Source organism: Theropithecus gelada, chromosome 11, assembly GCF_003255815.1.
Source record: "Theropithecus gelada isolate Dixy chromosome 11, Tgel_1.0, whole genome shotgun sequence".
NCBI lineage: Eukaryota > Metazoa > Chordata > Mammalia > Primates > Cercopithecidae > Theropithecus > Theropithecus gelada.
This window is the reverse complement of record NC_037679.1, coordinates 102,760,393-102,780,362: the sequence shown is the minus strand read 5'-3', so window position 1 is coordinate 102,780,362 and position 19,970 is coordinate 102,760,393. Positions and strand designations below refer to the sequence as shown.

General features: G+C 43.5%; 1 protein-coding gene across 2 annotated transcripts in view; it reads right to left on the bottom strand.

Moving 5' to 3' along the window:
* Positions 1-8,623: 8,623 nt before the first annotated feature.
* The window catches only part of DCP1B (decapping mRNA 1B), a 59,279-nt gene continuing 47,932 nt past the window's right edge, over positions 8,624-19,970 (bottom strand). For both annotated transcript variants that reach the window (XM_025400908.1, XM_025400907.1), the window contains exons 6-9: positions 17,977-18,105; positions 14,998-15,858; positions 11,617-11,865; positions 8,624-8,855 (exon numbers count right to left, since the gene is read on the bottom strand). In XM_025400908.1, coding sequence (XP_025256693.1) covers positions 8,775-8,855; positions 11,617-11,865; positions 14,998-15,858; positions 17,977-18,105 — 1,320 coding nt within the window. In that variant the 3' untranslated portion in view covers positions 8,624-8,774. The remainder of the gene's footprint in view (positions 8,856-11,616; positions 11,866-14,997; positions 15,859-17,976; positions 18,106-19,970) is intronic.

Genomic DNA, 19,970 nt, shown 5'->3' with positions numbered 1-19,970 from the left:
GGGGGAGACCGAGCAGACTGCTTCTTCTCAGAAGATCCAGGAAGTACGAATCCTGTCAAACAGCACTGCCTTCTCCCACCCTGCAATTAAGGTGGTGCTTTACCCATACGGCAGGGGCAAGAACAATACCGACATGGTACATTACAAGTAACTGTACTGCTGGGTATGTGGACCTCTGAAAGAGCTGCGGCATTTCCTTCATAAGGAAGGGAGAAGTGTTACTGTTTTCATTCCAGTGATAAGGAAATGAAGGGGAGAAGACGGTAAAGCAAGGCGACCACAGATCCCTAAGTGCCAGTGCCAGACTGAACACACAGGTCCTGGTAGACGGCAAACGAAGGCCAGCCCAGCAGCTGCGGGCCTCTCCCGACAACTGGAGCATGGCCCCCGACACCGCAGCCACGGCACAGAGGAGCCGTTTGATTAAATGCTGCTCCCATTTAATCCTCATATGGACCTTGTGAGGGTCTTTCATTTTCTAAGTGAGAAAACCACGTCCCAGAGATGTGCTTGTTCAGGAACTGAAGGCGGGTCTGTGTGACTCCACAGCTGGGTGCTCTGTCCCCACACCAGACAGCTCTGGCTTCTGGAACTTCCGCCAGGTTGAAGCCCACTGCACTGGATAAGGCTGCCTCTATGAACAGAAATCTCAGGGCTCCACCTGAGATTCAATTAGCTGAAAACTGCTGCCTGGGAACCAGTGGCACCTAAGGAGTGGCGTCCATGATGTTCTCAGAATTTGGGCTGAGTGGAAAGAAGAAAAGCCCATTTATTTATGAAATCTAACTTTGGGTGCCTTAGATAACCCTTTTTGATCTGTTTCTTGGACTCACTAGAGAAAGTCCTTTTGTACAAAGACACTCTCATCTGCTCTGCTGTGTAGAAGAAATAAGCACTCCATCACCAACTGCCCTTTAAAGGCTGCCTTCGTCTTTGGTCTAAATGAATTGGGCCTGTCCCTTTTGAAATGATTTTTCCAGTAAAGGATGGAGAATTTATTATTTTTCAAAACAGATGACTGTGGTGTTGACCTAGAAAGGCCCGACTGAAGCCTGCAGGGTAGGTCTGACCGTGCTGGGCTTGGGTTTGTTCCTCTGTTGCATCAGAACATGGGCACCTTTTCACATCAGGTACTGCAACTGATATTCCTTTCTGTGCTGTTTACTCAATTCTGAAGCAAAAGAAGAACTATTTCATGAAATTAATCATTTGCTACTGCAAATATGTTAGGAACATTAAGTATGGAATTCATTTCTCCTTAGCTAGTGAGGCAACTCTAAACATGTCATTAAGATCAAAGATATATTTTTAAGGTTGCCAGCAGTTAAGCAGATCATTGATTTTGTCCCATTTTTGTACATGTGTTGCTGAGGCAAGCACTATTATCATTGGCTTTGGAATAACAGATCCAAGTGTGTCTCTGTCCTTGCCCTGTTCTCCTTATAAGACTATTGAGATACCATATATGCAATTATTAATTCCAAGTGTTTTGTGAAAACTTTGCATGGTTTATCACTATGTTAGATGTTGTAGGTGATACGAAAGAAACAGAAGAAGTCAGCGCTTCCTAAATGTTGGAGGATAACACAGTAGACTCCTCGCCAAGGTCCGGCACATGACAAGGGTTCAGTAATAGTCAATCCCTTTTCCACCCACCCTTTCTCTTCACAAGAAAAAGCACCTTCCTGCAGAAGAGTAGGGGAGGTGGTGTTCTAACAATGCTTTCACTCGATGGCATGGCTGAACAAAGGTCTAGCGCTTCAAGTCCAAGCCTAGGTCTCAGAAACTGTAGGGAAACCTGTTTTCCTCATGCTTCCATGTTATGAACTATAAAATGAGAATAAAAATTACTGCCTACTGTGCAGTAATCTAAGATCTTTTTATTATCCGAGAATAAGAAGGGCTATAGAAACGCAAAGCTTTATTTATTACGAATACTCAGCAGGGACTGATTCCCATACATACTCTTAACAACTTGGCAGGGGCTCGTCCGACTCCTTCCAAGATTAAGCTCCTCATCTCTGTGAACATAAAACTTGATCTGCTACACAGCCTGCAGATCATGACGCCCTGAACATCACAGTCACAATCTCCTGTGCCCTCCCCCTCAGCATGTTCTGCGAAGGGTGATACACTCTCCATTCGGAAGCTTAGGCGGGCACATCCTGCTGCTTGGGTCCAAAAGAAATACCATGGGCTGGGATGGATGAAGTGTTGCTGGAAATCTGGGCCATTTGTCAACTCCTAGAACATCTATCCTCTAGAAACCAGCTATAAATACCTTTAGAAATAACTTCCTTCAAAGGATTGGGTAAAACATGCCAACTGGGTTTTTACAAATGAAAGGTTTACTTTGGTAAAAGAAAACCATCATTACTTCCAAAGGCTCATTAAAGCCTTTGTAGGCGAACTTGTGGGACGACACTGCCACCTGGTGGTCGGCGTGCACTGTGCACACTGAGCTCCCTAATGGAAATTACACACTGCTCAAAGAACAGCCCTTCCCACGGAGACACCGATTCTTCTAAAGTGGCCCCACACACGTAAGGAGACATACTTTAAGCTTGGCATTTACTTGAGTGACCTGAGCAAAGAATTTTCCTACCCACTCAATTCTTGGTACCAGGTGTACTGAAGGACATGATTTCTAAAAGCAAAACAAAACAAAACAAAACACTTGAAAGGCAGGCCCAGTGGTGACAAAATCTCTCAGCATTTGCTTGTCTGTAAAGGATTTTATTTCTCCTTTGCTTATGAGGCTTAGTTTGGCTGGATATGAAATTCTGGGTTGAAAATTCTATTCATTTTTTTTTTTTTCTTTTTTAAGACAGAGTCTCCCTCTGCCGCCCAGGCTGGAGTGCAGTGGCGCGATCTCAGCTCACTGCAAGCTCCGCCTCCCGGGTTCACGCCATTCTCCTGCCTCAGCCTCCCGAGTAGCTGGGACTATGGGCGTCTGCCACCTCGCCCGGCTAATTTTTTGTATTTTTAGTAGAGACGGGGTTTCACCGTGTTAGCCAGGATGGTCTTGATCTCCTGACTTCGTGATCCCTCTGTCTTGGCCTCCCAAAGTGCTGGGATTACAGGCGTGAGCCACCACGCCTGGCCCCTGAAAATTCTATTCTTTAAGAATGTTGAATATTGGCCCCGACTCTCTTCTGGCTTGTAAGGTTTCTCCAGAGATATCCACTGTTAGTCTGATGGGCTTCCCTTTGTGGGTAACTTGACCTTTCTCTCTGGCTGCCCTTAACATTTTTTCCTTCATTTCAACATAGGTGAATCTGACAATCATGTGTCTTGGGGTTGTTCTTCTTGAGGAGTATCTTTGTGGTGTTCTCTGTATTTCCTGAATTTGAATGTTGGCCTGCCTTGCTAGGTTGGGGAAGTTCTCCTGGATAATATCCTGGAGAGTGTTTTCCAACTTGGTTCCATTTTCCCTGTCACTTTCAGGTACACCAATCAAATATAGGTTTGGTCTTTTCAAGTAGTCCCATATTTCTTGGAGGCTTTGTTCGTTCCTTTTCATTTTTTTTCTCAAATCTTGTCTTCATGCTTTATTTCATTAAGTTGATCTTCAATCTCTGATATCCTTTCTTCTGCTTGATCAATTCAGCTGTTGATACTTGTGTACGCTTCACGAAGTTCTCGTGCTGTGTTTTTCAGCTCCATCGTGTCATTTATGTTCTTCTCTAAACTGGTTGTTCTAGTCAGCAATTCCTCTAACCTTTTTTCAAGGTTCCTGGCTTCCTTGCGCTGGGTTAGAACATGCTCCTTTAGCTCGGAAGAGTTTACTACCCACCTTCTGAAGCCCACTTCTGTCAATTCATTCTCCATCCAGTTCTGTTCCCTTGCTGGTGAGGAGTTGTGATTCTTTGGAGAAGAAGAGGTGTTCTGGTTTTTGGAATTTTTAGCCTTTTTGCATTGTTTTTTCCTCATCTTCGTGGATTTATCTTTGATGTTGGTGACCTTCAGATGGGGTTTTTGTGTGGACGTCTTTTTTGTTAATGATGGTATTCCTTTCTGTTTGTTAGTTTTCCTTCTAACAGGCCTCTCTGCACTAAATATGGAAAGGAAAAACTGGTACCAGCCACTGCAAAAAACATCAAATTGTAAAGACCACTGACATTATGAAGAAACTGCATCAACTAATGGGCAAAATAACCAGCTAGCATCATAATGACAGGATCAAGTCCACACATAACAGTATTTTTTTTTTTTTTTTGAGACGGAGTCTCGCTCTGTCGCCCAGGCTGGAGTGCAGTGGCCGGATCTCAGCTCACTGCAAGCTCCGCCTCCCGGGTTCACGCCATTCTCCTGCCTCAGCCTCCTGAGTAGCTGGGACTACAGGCGCCCGCCACCTTGCCCGGCTAGTTTTTTTTTTGTATTTTTTAGTAGAGACGGGGTTTCACCGTGTTAGCCAGGATGGTCTCGATCTCCTGACCTCGTGATCCGCCCGTCTCGGCCTCCCAAAGTGCTGGGATTACAGGCTTGAGCCACCGCGCCCGGCCCACATAACAGTATTAACCTTAAATGTAAATGGGCTAAATGACTCGATTAAAAGACACAGACTGGCAAATTGGATAACGAGTCAAGACCCATCGGTGTGCTGTATTCAGGATACCCATCTCACGTGCAAAGACACACATAGGCTCAAAATAAAGGGATGGAGGACTATTTACCAAGCAAATGGAAAGCAAAAAAAAAAAAAAAAAAAAAAGCAGAGGTTACAATCCTAGTCTCTGATAAAACAGACTTTAAACCAACAAAGATCAGAAAAGACAAAGGCATTACATAATGGTAAAGGGAACAATGCAACAAGAAGAGTTAACTATCCTAAATATATATGCACCCAACACAGGAGCACCCAGATTCATAAAGCAAGTTCCTAGAAACCTACAAAGAGACTTAAACTCCTACATAATAACAGAGGGAGACTTTAACACCCCACTGTCAATATTACACAGGTCAATGAGACAGAAAATTAACAAGGATATTCAGGACCTGAACTCAGCTCTGGACCAATGAACCTAATATGCATCTACAGAACTCTCCACCCCAAATCAACAGAATATACATTCTTCTTAGCACCACATCGCACTTATTCTAAAATTGACCACATAATTGGGAGTAAAACATTCCCCAGCAAATGTAAAAGAAAGGAAATCATAACAAACAGTCTCTCAGATCACAGTGCAATCAAATTAGAGCTCGGGATTAAGAAACTCACTGAAAACCGCACAACTACATGGAAACTGAACAACCTGCTCCTGAATGACTACTGGGTAAATAACAAAATTGAGGCAGAAATAAATAAGTTCTTTGAAACCAGTGAAAACAAAGACATAACGCACCGGCTAAAGCAGTGTTTAGAAGGAAATTTATAGCACTAAATGCCCATAGGAGAAAGCGGGAATGATCCAAAATCGACACCCTAACATCACAATTAAAAGAACTAGAGAAACAAGAGCAAACAAATTCTAAAGCTAGCAGAAGACAAGAAATAACTAGAATCAGAACAGAACTGAAGGAGACAGAAACATAAAAAAACCTTAAAAAAAAAATCAATGAATCCATGAGCTGGTTTTTTGAAAACATTAACAGAATAGATAGACTGCTAGCCAGACTAGTAAAGAAGAAAAGAGAGAAGAATCAAATAGACATAATAAAAAATGATAAAGGGGAGATCACCACTGATCCCACAGAAATACAAACTACCATCAGAGAAGACTATAAATACCTCTATGCAAATAAACTAGATAATCTAGAAGAAATGGATAAACTCCTGGACACACACACCCTCCCAAGACTAAACCAGGAAGAAGTTGAATCCCTAAATAGACCAATAACAAGCTCTGAAATTGAGGCAGTAATTAACAGCCTATCAACCAAAAAAAGCCCAGGACCAGATGGATTCACAGCCTAATTCTACCAGAGGTACAAAGAGGAGCTGGTATCATTCCTTCTGAAACTATTCCAAACAACACAAAAAGAGGGACTCCTTCCTAACTCATTTTATGAGGCCAACATCATCTTGATACCAAAACCTGGCAGAGACACAACAAAAAAAAGAAAATTTCAGGTCAATATCCCTGATGAACATCAAAGTGAAAATCCTCAATAAAATACTGGCAAGCCGAATCCAGCAGGACATCAAAAAGCTTATCCACCATGATCATGTCGGCTTCATCCCTGGGATGCAAGGCTGGTTCAACATATACAAATCAATAAATGTAATCCATCACATAAACATAACCAATGACAAAAACTACATGATTATCTCAATAGATGCAGAAAAGGCCTTCGATAAAATCCAACACCGCTTCATGCTAAAAACTCTGAATAAACTAGGTATTGAAGGAACGTATCTCAAAATAATAAGAGCTATTTATGACAAACCCACAGCCAATATCATACTGAATGGGCAAAAGCTGGAAGCATTCCCTTTGAAAACTGGCACAAGGATGCCCTCTCTCACCTCTCCCATTCAACATAGTATTGGAAGTTCTGGCCAGGGCAATCAAACAAGAGAAAGAAATGAAGGGTATTCAAACAGGAATAGAGGAAGTCAAATTGTCTCCGTTGGCAGATGACACGATTGTATATTTAGAAAACCCCATCATCTCAGCCCAAAATCTCCTTAAGCTGATAATCAATGTCAGCAAAGTCTCAGGATACAAAATCAATGTGCAAAAATAGCAAGCGTTCCTATATACCAATAATAGACAGAGCCAAATCATGAGTGAACTCCCATTCACAATTGATACAAAGATAATAAAATACCTAGGAATACAACTTACAAGGGATGTGAAGGACCTCTTCAAGGAGAACTACAAACCACTGCTCAAGGAAATCAGAGAGGACACAAACAGATGGAAAAACATTCCATGCTCATTGATAGGAAGAATCAATATCATCAAAATGGCCATACTGCCCAAAGTAATTTATAGATTCAATGCTATCCCCATCAAGCTACCACTGACTTTCTTCACAGAATTAGAAAAAACTACTTTAAATTTCATATGGAACCAAAAAAGAGCCCATATAGCCAAGACAATCCTAAGCAAAAAGAACAAAGCTGGAGGCATCACACTACCTGACTTCAAACTATACTACAAACTATACCTCAAACTATACGTAACAAAAACAGCATGGTACTGGTACCAGAACAGATATATAGACCAATGGAACAGAACAGAGGCCTCAGAAATAATGCCACACATCCACAACCCTCTGATCTTTGACAAACCTGACAAAAACAAGCAATGGGGAAAGGATTCCCTATTTAATAAACGATGTTGGGAAAACTGGCTACTCATATGCAGAAAACTGAAATTGGATCCCTTCCTTACACCTTATACAACATTAACTCAAGACGGATTAAAGACTTAAACGTTTAAGACCTAAAAGCATAAAAATCCTAGAAGAAAACCTATGCAATACCATTCAGGACATAGGCATGGGCAAGGACTTCATGACTAAAACACCAAAAGCAATGGCAACAAAAGCCAAAATTGATAGATGGGATTTGATTAAACTAAGGAGTTTCTGCACAGCAAAAGAAACTATCATCAGAGTGAACAGGATGGGAGAAAATTTTTGCCATCTACCCATCTGACAAAGGGCTAATATCCAGAATCTACAAGGAACTTAAACAAATTTACAAGAAAAAACAAACAACCCCATCAAAAAGTGGACAAAGTATATGAACAGACACTTCTCAAAAGAAGACATTTATGTGGCCAACAAACATATGAAAAAAAGCTCATCATCACTGGCCATCAGAGAAATGCAAATCAAAACCACAATGAGACACCATCTCACACCAGTTAGAATGGTGATCATTAAAAAGTCAGGAAACAACAGATGCTGGAGAGGATGTGGAGAAATAGGAACACTTTTACACTGTTGGTGGGACTGTAAACTAGTTCAACCACTGTGGAAGACAGTGTAGTGATTCCTCAAGGATCTAGAACCAGAAATACCATTTGACCCAGCAATCCTATTACTGGGTATATACCCAAAAGATTATAACTCTAATTATTACCCATTACTGGGTATATACCCAAAGGATTGTAACTCTGCCTATTACAGGGTATATACACAAAGGATTGTAACTCTACTATAATTAAAGGATTATCATTCTACTATAAAGACACATGCACACGTATGTTTACTGCAGCACTATTCACAATAGCAAAGACTTGGAACCAACCCAAATGTCCGTCAATGAGAGACTGGATAAAGAAAATGTGGCACATATACACCACGGAATACTATGCAGCCATAAAAAAGAATGAGTTCATGTCCTTTGCAGGGACATGGATGAAGCTGGAAACCATCATTCTCAGCAAACTAACACAGGAACAGAAAACCAAACACCACATGTTCTCACAAGTGGCAGCTGAACAATGAGAACACATGGACACAGGGAGGGGAACATCACACACCGGGGCCTGTCACGGAGTGGGGGAATAGGGGAGGAATAGCATTAGGAGAAATACCTAATCTAGATGATGGGTTGATGGGTGCAGTAAACCACGGAGGCACGTGTATACCTATGTAACAAACCTGCATGTTCTGTGCATGTATCCCAGAACTTAAAGTATAATAATAAAAAACACTTGACTATAAAAAAAAATCTGAAACATTTTACTTCATATTATACATACTTCTTTAAAAAAAGGCAGAAACATTGAAGGAAACCACACTCAACATGAAAGGACCTTGTGCCAGAGTTCTAGAAGGACCTTGAAAATCAGTTTTAAACCGACTTGCTGTCACATAGTCTTTTTCATGGCTGCTTGAGTCATGCTGAAGAGATAGGCTTCATAGATTATATTTAAGAAGTTGTCATCGTTCTGGAAAACAAATCGAAAGACCCGAGAATGTAACTTGTTTGGCAGACACAAAAGGCTTCCTCTGTCTTAGAGCTGAACTGGCATTTGGATACTGAGACACTCATCTCTCCCTGTCTGATCTAACAGCTGGTGGTTTTTAATTGCACGTGTGAATGTTAAGTGGGGTTGAAGGCAAGGCTGGACAGAGCTGATGGTTTTCCACAGTCAGTATGCACAGTAGCAAGAGCTCATTACATGCAGCACAGATGGGCAGCCCAGCCACATGGCAGCATGGAGCAAGGTTTACTCAAGAACAGCCTGAGTCTGCTGCCTGAAAAGACATGGCGTTAGGAGGACGTGATCCAAGTCAGTGGTCTCCAAGTTTGGTTAAGAGATTGCTGTGGTGTGTTTTTGGTTTCTTGTTTTCGGGGTTTTTGAGACTGGGTCTCACTCTGTCACCCAAGCTATAGTGCAGCGGTCCCATCATAGCTCACTGCAGCCTCCACCTCATGGGTTCAAGCGATCCTCCCACCTCAGCCTCGGGAGTAGCTAGGGCTACAGTTGCATGCTACCGTGACTGGCTTTTCTTTCGTTAAGACGGGGTCTCACTATGTTGCTCAGGGTGGTCTTGAACTCCTGGGCTCAAATGAGCCTCCCACTTTGGCCCCCCAAGTGTTAGGATTACAGGCATGAGCCACTGTGGTTCTTAAAGGCCCTCCAAGTCACCTACAATGTGTCTACTTTGTTTTGGGCATTACTTAGGATTGCACTTGCAATATGCTTCATCAGTACTTCATCAAAGCCAATATGAGTCTTCCCAGAAGTCATGGAAAGTTTCTGGCCTTTGCAAGTGGGCAGGAGTAAGACTGGCAATCTCTGGGCTCTTTGGCCCGGCTAAGAAGTCAGAGTCATGGTCTAATCAGTGGTTTTCCTCATTTTTTAATTCTAGAGACTTCTCCCTCCCACCCATTCTTTACAGTGTTAGTAATTCACCCACACTTCACATTCCCCCTTCATTCTCTCTTGGCACCCCACATAGAGTTAGCATCATTCTCATGTAATGAAGAGAGTGATGTTATCCCTCTTTTTCCTACAAAGTAGTCACAAAGTTCCTATGCATGAGATTGTGTCCTAACAAGAGGCAGAGACTACAAACAGACTGCTTGAGTGACTGGGAATATGAGGTGTGGTACATGGGAAGAAGTATGATGCATGCAGACGGTGGAGGGAAGGGGAATGTAATTTCTAACCTGCCATGTTCAGCAACTACTCTGGAGTAACAGAGTCTCAAGACGATGCGAATGGAATCAGCCAGAAAACATATGACTCTTTTAAATTCAAACGTAAGAAATTGGCTCAAAGTAAAGAGGTTCACAGATGTCCTATCTAATTCCTCAGGAACTTACCATGAATAGCTTTAAAAGGTGGCAAGTATTTTTATCCTGATACTTATTTATGAATTAGTAAGGCTCAATCATTTGCCGTATTCATCTCTGATTGTTATTATGCTTCTGCTGATTTCTAGCCCCATTCCTTTCATTCTCCCTCAAACATGTTTCCTTCTTTTGTAGTCTCACTATGTTGCTCAGGTTGGTCTCAAACTCCTGGCCTCAAGCAATGCTCCCACCTTGGCTTCCCAAAGTGCTGGGATTACAGGCATGAGCAGCCACTGCGCCTGGCCAACATGTAACCTTTTAAAAAATGTTGTACTAATCGAGACCATTGTCTTTTTAAGTAGGATAAGACAACCACAGAAGGGGCTGGCCTGCTCTCTGAAGAACATCTGATGCTTAAGCAAAGTACCACGAAAGTTTTCTTAAAGATTATCTACCAAAAAGACACTTAAATATGTTAACTGGGGTATCTGAAGTCTGTCTGGCTACAAATGTTCCACTTTTCAAGGACTACTATTGATTTTTTTGGGTGTGCTTTGCTAGGGCACCTGTGCTGAATGTTCTCCCGAGGCTGGTCCCCGGTAACATTCAAGGGCCACGGGAGAGTACGTGGGAAGTGGCACTCGGGGGCCAGGCTAGGGGGCATCCCAGCTCTGCTTATAGTTCTGTGCCTCAGGCCAGTTGCTCAGCCTCAGTTTCCTTGTCTGTAGAATGGGAAAAATAACAGGGTTGTTGTGTAAAGGAGTGAATGAGTTAATAGGTGTGTAGCACTTAAAACACGGCCCGGCACCAGCTCTGTGGAGTGCTAGCTATTACAGCACTCATTTCATAATTTCATAGACAAGTGAGGCAAGCAGCTCACAAGGAGTCCTGTCACTCCATCCCGTCCTAATGAGCAGGTTTCAAAATGACTCGTAAAACACACCTGTAGCAGCCATGGCCATTACTTGCTTCCCTCCCTGTTTTCCACTCACTCAGTGGCCTGCTCCCCACTCAGCAGACGGCCCCTTGCCCAGGACTGCTCCCACCTCTACTTCCCAATGGTGAGTTTTCTGTGTGGGCCCCCAGTAGCACCCAGGGTCCTCTCAGGGACTGCTTAATTCCCAGCGTATGCTTCCTTCCCTTCTGACAGGTGACAGCTTGGAGGCCTTAGAGTCCTTCACATTACAAAATCCTTGAAAAGCTGAGACACCCAAAGCCACACTTGGTATTATACATAACACCGAGCTAACGGAGCACAGAAGCCGCTGGGGTCAGGATGAGTTGTTACACACACCTGTTATTCTCACGGAAGCTAAGCAGGCCTTGGCTGAATCTTTATCTCATAGTTGCAGCCAGGAGGCCAACCGGCGCAGTCCGGTGCAAAGGCAGATGACGTGCCCGCTTACCTGAATGAGGTACAGCAGTGCCTCCTGGAGCTGGAGCTTGGTGAGTGGGCTGCTGGTGATCACGGAGGGCTCCGGGCCCTGTACGGGCAGGAGGAGGCTGGTGGTGGCAGCAGGTGGCTCCTGGCCTCCCACAGGCAAGGGGCCGCTCTCCCTTTCCTTTGGCGGGACAGAAGTGGGCTGTGCGAACACCATGGGGGACATGAGCAGAGAAGGAGCTGCTGTAGCAGGGATGCGCCGAGGTGAGATGACCTGCTCACAGGAAATACACAGAGGGCGCGGCTCAGGAACAGCTCACGGCATCGCAGCAAATACACACAGAGGGCGGGGCTCAGGAGTAGCTCATGGCATGACAGCTTGCAGCGGCAAATACAGGTGGTCTAAGCATGCCCTGTCCACAGCTTCCCTAGCTGAGAAGTCTACGGGTAACTGATTCTTGTTCCACTCTCCGTGCACCTTCCTTTGGCATCACTGAGCAGCTCTGGTATCGTCTGCTGTGGTGGCTGCTCCCACTGCATATGAAGCCTGGCCTCTGGGTGACAGCTTCTTTTTCAGGCTACTAGTATCTGGCAAGCGCATTTAGACTACTGACCTTTTCCTTAGACCTGGCTGTCCATGACTCTGACCTAAAGGTCTCACAACCTGTGTGACCTGCCACCCTTGTTAGGGGCCTACCCATTTCCCCTCCTGATCCCGGAGCACAGGAGGCACTGTGAGAGCAAGTCCCCTCCTCCTGCGGCCTCACTCGCTTCTCACCGGGAGGGAGAGTGACGTGTGGGCTCTACCCCTTCTGGGCCCTTCCCCGACACGGCCCGGCCGGCCTGCGGACAGCCCAAGGCTTCCGCTTCTGCAGCTGATGTGTTTGGGGTGACCAGGCTGCCTGTTGCTCAGCCCTGCCAGGGCCTGTGTGGTGAGTCTAACTCCCTTGGCAAACAGACCTGAAACCAAGTTTTCTAACAGCCCTTTCAGTTATGCAAGTGACATTTTGATCCTAATCTGACTGACTCCTACAGCTATCATTTGCTTCTAACTGAGGGAAGAAAAAGAAGCTTATTTCTCAGCCTCCGAACTCCCCAAAAGAACTCCTAAGAGGGAGGCACGGAGGCCGGCAAGCTAGAAGGTGCTGTGATTTTATCATCAGTCCCTCAGCACCTCTTTGAGCAGAAGCTGGCCTAGAGGAAGGCAGGCTGTCTCTTTTAACTTGTCCCTACGTGACATTCCGAGGAGCGGCGCTGAGCAGGGGTGCTCCCGGAGGAGGAGTCAGGCATTCTGAGCACAGCGTGGGCTGCTGCAATGCTTGCCTTTCTCACTTGGCTCTTGATATTTGTGAGTACTGAAAAGTCAAAGGAGTTGTACATCAGAAATTTAAGTCAGACTATATTCACCCCATTCTTCTCATTCTAAATCATCAAAGAGAGAAAAAGCAGACATTTTTAAAAGACGGACAATAACACTGAAATGAGGGGGAGTGGGAGTTACAAATATTGTTCCTAGAGCAGTCAGTACTCAGATTTGGGATGTTAATAAATAAGAAATGAGAACACTTGGACTCAGGGGCTCACAAAGACTTTTGGTCCATGCCTAAGATCTTTGTTTTCAGAAAACTGAATTTTTTGTTTTGCGACAGGGTCTCACTCTATTGCCCAGGCTGGAATGCAGTGGTGCGAACATGGTTGACTGCAGCCTCAACCTCCTGGGCTCAAGCAATCTTCCCACTTCAGCCTCCCAAGTAGCTGGGACCACAGAGGCGTGCCACCACACCCGGCTAATTAAAAAACAGAAAATTCTTGTAGAGACAGGGTCTCACTATGTTGCCCAGGCTGGTCTGAAACTCCTGGGTTCAAGTGATTCTCCCATCTTAACCTCCCAAAGTGCTAGGATTATAGGCATGAGTCACCATGCCCAGCCAAAAGTGAAAGATTTTTGAGAAACTGTTATAAATTACATAACAGGCCAGGTGCAGTGGCTCACGACTGTAATCCCAGCACTTTGGGAGCCCGAGGTGGGTGGATCACCTGAGGTCAAGAGGTCGAGACCAGCTTGGCCAACATGGTGACACTCCATCTCTACTAAAAAAACACAAAAAATTAGCCGGGTGTGGTGGCAGGTGCCTGCGACTCAGGAGGCTGAGGCAGGAGAATCACTTAAACCCAGGAGGTGGAGGTTATAGTGAGCCGAGATCGCACAATTGTACTCCAGCCTGGCAACAAGAGTGAAATTACATCTCAAAAAACAAAAAAAAAGGTATACAACAAAACATGACGAAGGGCCAGTGATTAGATATGTGATACACAGGGAGAACTTTCCGATTTTTAAACCCAATGTACTTTCAATGAATGTGTTCCAATACAAAGGGAAAACAATTCAGTGTCAGATCTCCAGATGTTACCCACAGGCAGATGATCAATAGCTTGTGGTTTCCTCACTGTCCGAAGTCAGTGATAGACATGGAGAAGCATCTTCCCCAGAGGACAGAATATTTCTAAAAACGGTCATATTCTCCCTCTCTGGCAGTTTGTGTGGGGGGTGGAGGTGGGTGGCATGCGCATCTCTCCTGATCTTCAGTAGGCTATACTGACAATACAGAGAAGGATAAAAACAGGCTGCACCTTTAAGGAGGAAATATGCTATTTTTTGTTTATTTCAAGAACCTACAGCATGGGCTGTGGGTAGAGGTAAGGAGTCTGTTTTCTTCATCATTATGTACCCACATGTAGACAATGCCTGACACATACTAAGTGCTCAAAAATATTTACTAAATAAGTGAATAAGCAATAATTTACTGTGGACTGAAAAACAAGAAGAGGTCAGATGCTTGGCATTCCAGATTGATTTCAAGGCAGATCATACTATGTTCCTATAGTCAAAACTTAGGGTTTTCTCCCATGTCTGTGTTGGTCTTCAGACCTCCTAACATTATGAAGATTTAACTCTACAAGTAAATGCTCTCAAAAAGGTGGGGGGAAGTTCTCAGATTGTAAACCAAAGTGAAGATTCTCCTTCCAGGTAGAAAGTTCAGGCAATCAAGATGCATGGAGGTGGCTTCCGGCAGCCTGCTCCAAACAGAAATGGGCGTGGCACGCTGGTCCCTAGAGCACAGAAGTGGACTCTGAATTTCACTGCATTATAGTAATACCTTTTTCTTTGTCTTTTTTTTTCTTAACACACAGGGCCTTGGTCTGCCACCCAGGCTGGAGTGCAGTGGCACGATCATGGCTCACTGTAACCTCCGCCTCTTGAGCTCAAGGGAATCTCCTACCTCAGCCTCCCGAGTAGCTAGGGCTATAGGCCTGTGACACCAAGCCCGGCTAAGTTTTGTTTTTTCAGAGACAGGGTCTGGCTATGCTGCCCAGGCTGTTTTATTTTGCCCCGGTACAGATTTACCTGGAAAAGAGGAGTCTGCTGTTCTGTGCTGGATGTCTTGTTGATCCAGGATTCCAAGGGTTTGCCTGTTCCAGAGCTCTGAGTGAGCACAGGAAACTTAGCGGCCAAGGCCGGCCGGTTAGAGGCATGCAGCTGCTGCTCCTGCTGCACAATCTGAAGCTTCTTCAGTAGTTCTTGCGGGGAGATCACTCCAGAACTGCCAGTCTGATTACCAGAGATGGGGAGTGTTTGTCTTGGGAGTGTGGACTGTTCTCTTCCATGAGCCTGACGTCCTACTGTGTGAGGTGGAAGGGAGCCATTGAAATAGGCCTGTGGTGGCTGAGTCAGACCCTTTCCTGGAGCCGCAGGGGTGACAGAAGTGGGAGCTCTGCTGCGGTTCAGGGCAGCTGAGCCAGCAGGTGCTGGTGTACTAGGGTCACACTTGTTTGCTGTCCCTGGGATACTCTGAAGTTTCTCGAACAGGTTCTGAGTTCTCGAAGCATTTTGTACACCACGAGAAATCCCACCGTTGTGAGGAGACCCTGGCTGGACGGGTCCTGTAAAAACTTCTCCCACAGAAGGGGTGCTGCCATTTTCACACGGCCGGTTTTCAGGCAGCTCTGACAATGGGTGGAGGTCTGCGCTCCTGACCATGAGCTTCTGAATGGCTGGACAGAGCTGCTTCTCGATAGAGGGTGAGTGTCTTTTGGGTTCCTCATAGGACAGGGAGCGTACAACCCCCTGCCTAATTGGAAGCTTCTCTTGCTGCTGCTGCTGCTGCTGGAGAGTCTGTGGAGGCTCCACAGTTTCCTGACATGTAGCTTTGTCCTGCTTCCTAAACAGAGCTGTCAAGGATAAGTGTTGGGGTTCAGGGTCTAAGGTCTGGAAAAAATAAAGAGATCTGACATGAGTCTACAAACAATTTGGTTATATAAGGGAGCACTATGAAACATAACTTATCTGATGACTTATTCTATCTACAAAGGATTACAGAGAATGAAAAACTTATAATCAACTTTAAAGATCCCCTTTTTAATGTCAAAAATTTTCACATCATGATCCCGTACACCCCCAAAACAGTTGTTATATTTTACTATCTGTTGACTGATAAAATAGGTATAAGGTCTTCAGGGGCCTGGGGTTTCACAGATTGGGAACCACCTTGGTAGGAAATTATATGCACTAAAAAAACAAACAATCTCTTTAATAGGAAGTCCATCTAAGCCTGCAGAGTAATATGAGAATACAAAGGCATATAAGAATTTCAGAATTTCTAGTAGTTGTTCACAGGATTATGGAAATCTAGGGCTGGAAAGAAACGGAAGACTTTTAATCTAACTTGATCCTTTCAAATATATACCAGTAGGATTTAAAAAGTCCTTGGATACATAAAATCTACCTTAGCCCAGCCAGTTACAAAGCTACTTCCTTCCTGCTTTTTACTTATGTTGCTTTCTGCATTGTTGCACTGAGAAAACAGGAGGCCAGGCACAGTGGCTCATGCCTGTAATTCTTGCACTTTGGGAGGCCAAGGCAGGCAGACTGCTTGAGCTAAGGAGTTCAAGACCAGCCTGGGCAACATGGCGAAACCCCATCTCTACAAAAAATACAGAAATTGCCGGCTGTGGCAGCACACGCCTGTAGTCCCAGCTACTCGGGAGGCTGAGGTGGGAGGATTGCTTGAGCCCAGGAGACAGAGGTGCAGTGAGCTGAGATGGTGCCACTGCACTCCAGCCCGGGTAACAGGAATGAAACCCTGTCTCAAAAAAAAAAAAAGGAAAAGAAAACACAAGCTTCATTTTAAAGTCAACATATTCAGGTCTCGCTATCAAAATATAATAAAAACTTTCCATGGAAAACAAGCAATAAAAAGCAAGCTAAAAATTAGATTTCTTCTCTTTAAAAATTCAATATAAGATTTTCATTACTAGTCTTTATGTCTTTTGGCTCCATGTTCATTTTCAAAATTGATTTAAACTAATTCCTTTAAGAAAATCTTTTTAATTAGTCATAGTCGTGATAAAATGACACAGCAATATTATATTTACAATCATTAATGGGACCTGCAGATTGACAATTTTTGTCACTGCTGTACTATTCTGAAATATACATATATATACACACACACACACAAATACAAAAGTTGCTGTAATATTTCTAATTTAGATTGCAAATACAGTGACAAGTCATCATGTCTGAAGAGGAATTTTATACCACTCCTTTGGACTCTGAGCTCTCTGCAGCAGCTACCCCCATCTATTGTGCTAGCACTGCATCTGGCACAGAGGAGGTGCTCAGAAGTGTTCAACTCAATTTTGTTGCCTTGGTTGTTGTTCTCTTAGGTGGCCTAGGGAAACCACCCACCCCAGAAGAATATGGACCCAATGTTTCTGTCATCTCTGACAATGTTATTAGTTTTCTAGGGTGTTTTTTTGTTTGTTTTTGTTTTCTGAGACATGGTCTTGCTTTCTTGCCCAGGGTAGAGTGCAGTGGCACATCTCATAGCTCACTGTAGCCTCAGACTCCTGAGCTCAAGTGATCCTCCTGCCTCAGCCTCCAGAGTAGCTAGGACTATAGGTGCACGCCATCATGCCGGGCTAATTTTATTGTAGAGATGGAGTCTCACTATGTTTGTTGCCCAGGCTGCTCTCAAACTTCTGGCCTCAAGTGATCCTCTTGCCTCAGCCTCCCAAAGTGCTGGGATTACAGGCTTGAGCCACTGTGCGTTGTGTTTTAAAAAATACATTATCTTTTAAGGAGTTCAAGTTCACAAGAGATTAGCAAAGAATGTGGTATATGCCAAAAGTAAAAACTTTAACCCTCTTCTAAGAAGAGTAAGTTATTAATAATGAAAAAATCTGTATTTTGAAATCCCTCTTTCCTGGGTTTATCTGAAAGCATTTTTCAACAACACCAGGCCCTCCCCTGACTATATTCTGGGTCAAAGTTCTTTAAGAATTCTAGAGACACACTGAATACGACAAGCAGAGGACTCCGTACCTGGTTGGGCTGAGGTATACGCTGTTGCTGGTTTTCACTGGGTTTCACTGGAATTGGTTTGATGAGATTGGGATTGTCATAGATGGCAGAGGAACTGGTTATCTTTTTTGGCTCAGAACAGGTTTTACACTGAAACAGAAAAAAAAAATCACCTCGTTTTTGGCTTAGAAAAGATTTAGTCTTTTTAAAAGACTACCTTTTTACTTCTTATCTAATTTGTAGATGGCTGTGTTTTTGATAGATTTTCATGTACAAAACAAAATCTCTTAAATTTCTCTAAGAGCTGTGTTTGAGTATAAATCAAGTTCAAATTTAATTTTTCTTAGTCGGACAATTCAGTGCTCTAAATAATACTAACACCACCAGCCTCCAGGACCGGGGGTTCTTAGACACCTGTATAATTGAAAGGTTCTATGCTTAATATATCGACTATACATTTAAATATATGTAGTCTAATGCCTTTCAATGATAAACAAATATAGAAACCATTCCTTAAATAACATGTCTGGACAATTTAAGCAGTTGACTTAAAACTGGAGAGTAACAAAGCAACTAAACCTTTTTTGATCTACAAACCAAAAAGCTGACTCAAACCACTGATTTAAAAATTACTAACATCATCTTTATTTAATAAATGACTTCTTGCATAAACAGAATAATTCAAATCTGAGCGTTCTGAGCCACTTACTACAAATTAGAATTTTGTAGAGAAAGAGACAAGAGATAAATCTCATCATTTCCAACACTGACTCATTATCAAATATTAATCTAACCAACCATGCAATTGCTAACACAGTAGGATTCATAACAAAAAGAGCATGGCAATGATACTGGTGTCTAGTTTGTGAAAACACTAAATAAAACAATATAAAATGCTGCTTTCTGTACTATAGACTCTCCGAAGCATCATTAGTTTCCACTGTACAACTAAGGCCTCAGGCCCCAAATTATTCCACACTGTACCTGACATGAAATGAGATATAAACACAAACTTGTCCCTCAGGAACCCAACATTCCCAATGTATTTTACAGTTATCAATGTGTATTTTCTAATCCAGCAATCTAGGGGTGTGGCATCTATTACCACTATATGCACGGTGAGGTTAACCATACAAAATATTAATCATTTTCTTCCGGCCATTCCATCAATAATTTCTATATTCAGCACAAGTATTATGTGGGATGCGAAATCACCTTATAAGTCATCAAATGTTCTTTCCAATTCTTCTTAGGTGAATGATGGTACGGGCTGCACGGACCAACTGGCCTGGCTTTCCCAACTCATGGAGAACCAAGACAAGACAAGAATACAGGCTAAGATGTAATCCCTTACACAATTCTGGCATGAAAAGCCTTGCTATTTAAAAGAACGTGAATGCTTACTTTCTTTGAATGACCCTTTCTGTATTTCTTCTTTTTCTATGTTCAGAAACACTGAATATCCGGCAAAGAAAAGCCGATTTTTCCCAGCTTCCCTCTGCCCATATCCATTGGGCTAAGAGGCTGCTTTGTCTGTTAATGCGCGTAACCCTGATAGCTTTTCCTAGTTAAAATGTATCTCCAGAAGCTGTTTTCTGTGTCACTACAACTGTCTACCCACAAAGCCTTGCTTTTATGTAACAATTGCTCCCTCTTATCAGAGTGCTCAGAATTAATCATCCACCTCAGTAGTTTGTAGCTCATTTTCTAGTTGTTTAGTTTTCTATGCTTTTCCCGACCCAAATATCTTTAAAATCCTGGGGGAAAAACAGTTTCTGAAAAAGTATATAATGGATTCTTCACAGAGAACCTGAGGCATTTCCTTTTTTTTTTTTTTTTTTTTTGAGAGGGAGTCTCGCTCTGACACCCAAGCTGGAGTGAGTGGCGCGATCTCGGCTCACTGCAAGCTCCGCCTCCCGGGTTCACACCATTCTCCTGCCTCAGCCTCCCGAGTAGCTGGGACTACAGGCACCGCCACCTCGCCCGGCTAGTTTTTTGTATTTGTAGTAGAGACG